Source organism: Sander vitreus, chromosome 3 (genome assembly GCF_031162955.1).
Source record: "Sander vitreus isolate 19-12246 chromosome 3, sanVit1, whole genome shotgun sequence".
Lineage (NCBI taxonomy): Eukaryota > Metazoa > Chordata > Actinopteri > Perciformes > Percidae > Sander > Sander vitreus.
Genome location: NC_135857.1, coordinates 31,598,941 through 31,604,725, shown reverse-complemented (window position 1 = coordinate 31,604,725; position 5,785 = coordinate 31,598,941). Strand labels below are relative to the sequence as shown.

The 5,785-nt window shown below is 38.5% G+C and overlaps 1 protein-coding gene across 1 annotated transcript; it reads left to right on the top strand.

Moving 5' to 3' along the window:
- Positions 1-290: 290 nt before the first annotated feature.
- blvrb (biliverdin reductase B) lies at positions 291-5,047 on the top strand. Its single transcript, XM_078246986.1, has 5 exons — positions 291-487; positions 1,990-2,151; positions 3,528-3,617; positions 3,866-3,997; positions 4,454-5,047. Exons 1-5 carry the CDS (start codon positions 403-405, stop codon positions 4,606-4,608), a joined length of 624 nt encoding a protein of 207 aa, XP_078103112.1. The 5' UTR covers positions 291-402; the 3' UTR covers positions 4,609-5,047.
- The last annotated feature ends 738 nt before the right edge of the window (positions 5,048-5,785 follow it).

The following is a 5,785-nucleotide window of genomic DNA, read 5'->3' as shown; positions in this document are numbered from 1 at the left end:
GTTTGTGAACAGTGTTTTCTGTTGGAGATGGTAAGTCCCTTTGGGGTGGACTTTGGGCTTTTTCACTTTAAACCTATAACATGCACTGTAACAGCCTATTTTAAATTGTGATATAGCTACTTTTACTTAAGTTGAAGATCTGAGTGATATGATGGGAAGAGATGATCAGTAGGCCTAGTAGTAACAGGAGTATGTGAGCAGCAGGGCTCCTTTAACTGTCCGTGTGGGAGGAGGAGTCTGAGCTGCGGAAGCGCCTCTCTTCCTGTCACTTAAAAGAGGCGTGTCTATGGTTTCTACATGTCAAATGTGACTTTATAAGTGAAAGTATCTTCTGCGTCAAACACAGTTTGAACCTGAACCGACAAGTTGTTGCTGTGTCGTGGAACTCGCTTATTACAAATAATGTCGGACTCCATCAAAAACGTCGCGATATTTGGAGCCACGGGAATGACCGGGCTGGCCACCCTCCCGCAAGCGGTGGCTGCAGGTGAGGAATGAATATGAGAAAAGAACAGAATAGAATAGATAACGTATCGGTGCATTATGCTGATCAAACTGCATACCGGGGAATGACAGTAAGTCCTTGACGTGTCCCAATAGGTTCCTATACTTTCAATTTCCGTTATTGTATTCAAATTGAGTTTGCAACACAGAGAAAAGAAATAACGTTAGGCTAGCTATACAGTCTGTTGTTGTCAAAGTGTTTACCCTCCAGTCTATGTAGCCTAGCCTAATATGACGGTCCTGGGTTGGTCAAAAAGTAGGATAAACATGAGCTCATGGGAATCCACGTCATGTGAAAGTCTAATAACCTATCATAAAGTTGTTCAGCAGAAATTATTCACAATAACATAAAAAAAACAAATGTAGGCTTCACACTGTCAAGTTGTCCACATCTACTCAATGGATTTAGAGCTGGGCAACACATCAATATAATATCAATAACGTGATGTGGGACTAGAATGGATGCTTATTGTAAAGTCATAACATCATACCTTTTTTCCTCAAACTTTCCCTGTGTGTAAATGTCTTTGAAAACACAGGTAGTCCTCCTTAAAACATTATATTAGCAACATTTATCCATATCAATGTGTTTTAAAACTATGGTGATATTTGATTGTGTCTAAATCCACCTTTCGTAGGCTACTTTAATGTACACTTTTGAAGATCTTAATCTCATGTTAACTTAAATCTAGTACTAATTGAATATTCTTTATTCATTCATTCAATTTGCTCCACTATTGGTTGTAATTCCCCAAAGATTTTCAAAAACATAAACTGTAGACAGACCGATACACTTGCACAAAAAAAATCACTTACAAAAAACACATTATGTTGCATGATTAATTTTGATTTAGCAGCATTTTCATTTCCCTTTTCCCTCCTCAACATGGGGCAAAAGAAAACTGTCGTGTCATGGTAGAGGTAACAGGTCCGCATTTTGCTGAGTCACACAGAGAGCTGATAGTAGAAGCTGTTCACTATCTCGCCTGTACAGGGAGGGTGGGATCACCTTCATGCAGTTGGTACATTTATTACAGGAGCTTCTGGAAAATACTCTTTAATTCTAGCTCTGGTTTGAAAAAGTTTAAATCATGTTGTCCTGCTGAATTTTAATATCAGCCATGCTATGTTTAGAACACATGCAACAGTGAGGGTTGCCAACCAGGTGAAATGGTCGGTTGTCAATGTGTCACTAATCCCTACTCCTTTTATAGTAGTCACTACTTCTCATTCTCCCACATCTCCTGTCACTTTTCCATGGCCTTGATTGGACATCTCATGAGATTCTGTAAAAAGAAATCCTATGAATTTTAGGAAATATAACACGTGAAATGACGTTAGGTTGTTATTGCAGATATAATGCAGCTGTAGTTTTTTTTTAGGACATGTATTTGATGTGTAGGAATATCAACGTGATGATGGTGTGAGTACCTGTTTCTGCTGCATCCCTGTTGTTTGGTTTCATTTCCGTTTTTCATCCATCAGGATACAATGTGACAGTGCTGGTGCGGGACCCTACCAAGCTGCCTGCCGACCACAAGGTATCCAGAGTGGTGGTGGGAGACGTACTTAAGAAAGAGGATGTGATGAAGACCTTGGAAGGCCAGGACGCTGTTATCATCATCCTGGGCACCAGGAACAGCCTCAGTAAGCTCCACAAAGTGCTCATATTATGCTCATTTTCAGGTTCATAATTGTATTTAGAGGTTATATCAGAATAGGTTTACATGGTTTAATTTTCAAAAAACACCATATTTTTGTTGTACTGCACATTGCTGCAGCTCCTCTTTTCACCCTGTGTGTTGAGCTCTCTGTTTTAGCTACAGAGTGAGAGATCTCACTTTTGTTCCATCTTTGTTAGGAGTTGCACATGCGCAGTAGCTAGGTAAGGACTACTAGCCAGTCAGAAGCAGAGTATGAGGGCGTGCCATGCTAGCAGCTAGGCGAGCATTATAACGTGAGTTACAAAGTGACGCACGTTTGTCTCTGAAGTAAAGGCTGGACTACAATAGAGCTGTTTGGAGCAGTTTGTGAACAGTGTTTTCTGTTGGAGATGGTAAGTCCCTTTGGGATTTTTCACTTTGTAAACCTATAACGTGCACAAAAAAGATATATAACACAATAAAGGAACGGGGAAAAGCCAAAACGCATAATATGAACACTTTAAATATATTTTTCAGTTTTTTTGTTTTCTATCATAAAATAAGTTGTATCCTAGATGTAGACATACATCAATGGCTTTGCATTAATTAAATAAAAAATGTAGCTTAGCTTTGTTGCTAAAAGTTGTATTGCTTAATTTGCACATTTACTGTTAGGAAGTTTTTGCAGTCTTGGATGTTTTTATTTTCACACACACTTTGGATTTGTCTATGTGGTTTTGAACTTGCCGTCCTGAAGTTGCATTTCTCTTACTGTTGTTGCTTTGGACTCTTCTCACATATTTACACCACTGTTTGTTTCTATAAGTTTTCCTTGCATTGGTAAAGTATTGGTAAATTACATAACTGACCATGTTCACCTTACACAAGGATTGTAGTTTTTAAAATGGTGTAATAATGTAAAACATCCAATAGAGGTCGCCATAATACTTAACATATAGCCCTATGTGACGTCATTGTGTCAGTGTTACAATCTGAAACACACTGTTTATTAAAAGGTGGACAGGATTTACATTATGTAAACTATGAGGACAGCATTAAGCAAAAGCAGCAACACTGTTATAAAAAATGCTTTATTTACAGTAAAAAGTAAACAGAACAGAACACACATTATTCATGCATTAACTTGTAAGAAGTCTTTTGATGTTTGTCTTTCAAATACAGAAATACATTTAATTTTATGGTTTCATGTATGTTCTTTACTGTGTAATAGAATAGCTCTCTGAAATACAGTGGAAAGAATATATAGTGTCATCCAGTAGAAGGTACCAGTGTCTGAAACTATGCTCCAAGTACAGTTTTGGAATATTTAGTTACTTTCGACCTCAGTATGAATCTTATTATCTGATCTGTGCTCATCAGGCCCGACCACCATGATGTCTGAAGGCACCAAGAACATTGTTGAAGCCATGAAGGCTCGTGGGATCTGCAAGGTGATCGGCTGCATGTCAGGTACAACTTTAGAAAAATGATAACAGAGTGGATGAGGTGGCCAAAGTTTGTTATGTGACTGATCTGGTTTTTTTTTTTTTTTTTTTTTAAAGTACATTGAAATGTATTGTGTTCACTCTTGTTTAAGCCTCTGTTGGCTTCAGATGAGCAGTACATTAAGACAATTAAAAGAAGTGTATTTGAGATTTATTTAATTGCTCTTTCCTTCTGAAGAGTGATAATGACGTCTTTATTTGTATCCTTCCCAGCCTTCCTGCTGTGGGATCGCTCCAAAGTCCCGCCCCGTATGGTTGATGTGACAGAAGACCATGACAGGATGTATAACGTGCTGAAAACATCTGGGCTGGACTATGTGGCTGTCATGCCTCCTCACATTGCTGGTCAGTAAGAAGTAGAAAACTTAAAGCTATAGTGCGTCGTTTCTGTCTCCCCCATGAGGAATTCTAAGTAATGACAACAAAACTGTGGCGCGTCCTCGTCATACAAGCCTAACGTGACAAAAAGTTGCGCACTAAAGCTTTAAGAGCTTTATTACAAACGTAAGTAAAAGAACTTGTTGCCTGCATAAAGGTGCTGCAGTCAGCCAATCTGGTTCAATTCAATTTAAATAACATAGTAATGCATTGCATAACGCTGTGCATTCTTAAGTGCTAATCAGTAATAAAGTCATTACATTCTTGACGTTTATTTTGGAATTATGGATTGCAAGTTGCACTTTTTTACGAGCTACATGAGTTTTGTGAATATACTTTATGCTCTGCAACTGCAGCTAGAGAGAGCGTGAATGTGTTTTCTTATATTTTATGAAGTTTTTGTTTCGGTCTCGCTCCCTCCAGACGACCTTCCTCTGACAGAGAGTTACATGGCGGCGGAGAGCATGCTAAAAGGAAGAGCCATCTCTAAACACGACCTGGGACACTTCTTCGTCAAGTGTCTGTCCACCTCCGAGTGGGACGGAAAGACGGTCGGAGTGTGGGGAGAGTATAAATAATCCTGACCAACACACTGCTGATGCCCTCCGGACAGTGAAGGGGTTTTAAATCCCGTCCTGGTGGCCATTCTTAATTTCCACAAAAACACACTGAAGAGAAAATACTTGTTTATGCTAAGACTTAAGGAGATAAATGAAGAACTAATGTCTGTGTAGATTTCAACTACTTGTGTGTTGTTATATACCCCAAATGCTTCCCTGTGTTCACCTTTTATGATCATGACTGAGCAACTTTTTTTTTTTGCTCGTCATATTTTTGTACTAATTTCAATTTCATCATCAGCTGCACCGAGGATACATTTTAAAACAAGTGCCAATGTACTGCTGCTTTAGCTGTAGCCGTTTGCGTCGCTTTACATCAGTGGTGTCTTTAACCATCTTTACGTACTGAATGTTTGATTTCCTATCATTGAAAATAAAAGACTTTGTTGTGCTGAAAGAGTCAAGAGTCAAGTGAATGAGCACTGCAGGCTCTTTGTTGCTAGAGTGACAAAACAACTATGATAATAATAAATTGTATAATACTATTTTATCATCTATATCATTTACATTAACGCTTTACAAAACAAGAGGGAATGAGGAATTGAGTAGATCAGTGTACTCGGATATCTTATTGAAAGTACTGTTGCTGTTAGTGAAAAGATGTCGGACTACTTTGTCTTAAACTACTAAGTAAAAAGTAGCTCTTACAGAGGTAGATTTGATAATTCTGACAAGAAGCATTTGGATGCAGGTTTAGAAACCAGTATAATACATATTCATGAACTAGTTAGATGTAGGCTAAATGTACGAAAGGTTGACAGTTTGTACGGTTGCAGTACAAGCTGTACATTTATCTAACTGGGTCGGACCAGTGTTATTAAATATGAGTGTTTTTTTTGGTTTTGGTATGAAAATACTTGCACAACCACTAGACTCTCTCTGTCTGTCTCCTACAGTTCACCTCATGTGAGTATATATCCTTTCAAAAGGACAACCAGTTAGTCAGATGAGTGGCATGTCTAGCTGTTGTGCAACCACAGTGTGCAACTCCCTCTGACAAAATGTGTCAAGTGGCTGAAGGGCAGTTAGCATAACCCGGAAACCTTCTTTGTCCTTCAAAAAAAAATTTAAAGGATAGATACTGCTGTCTGGCTGTATCCCATTATAGTTTGCTACTCCTTTAACGCATACAGTA

What these genes read in the sequence shown, in the direction of transcription:
- blvrb (XM_078246986.1), top strand. Translation starts at nt 403, where the DNA reads ATGTCGGACTCCATCAAAAACGTCGCGATATTTGGAGCCACGGGAATG. An exon ending in GGGCACCAGGAACAGCCTCA is followed by an intron (nt 2,152 to 3,527) that starts GTAAGCTCCACA and finishes TGTGCTCATCAG; the next exon opens with GCCCGACCACCATGATGTCT. An exon ending in GGTGATCGGCTGCATGTCAG is followed by an intron (nt 3,618 to 3,865) that starts GTACAACTTTAG and finishes TATCCTTCCCAG; the next exon opens with CCTTCCTGCTGTGGGATCGC.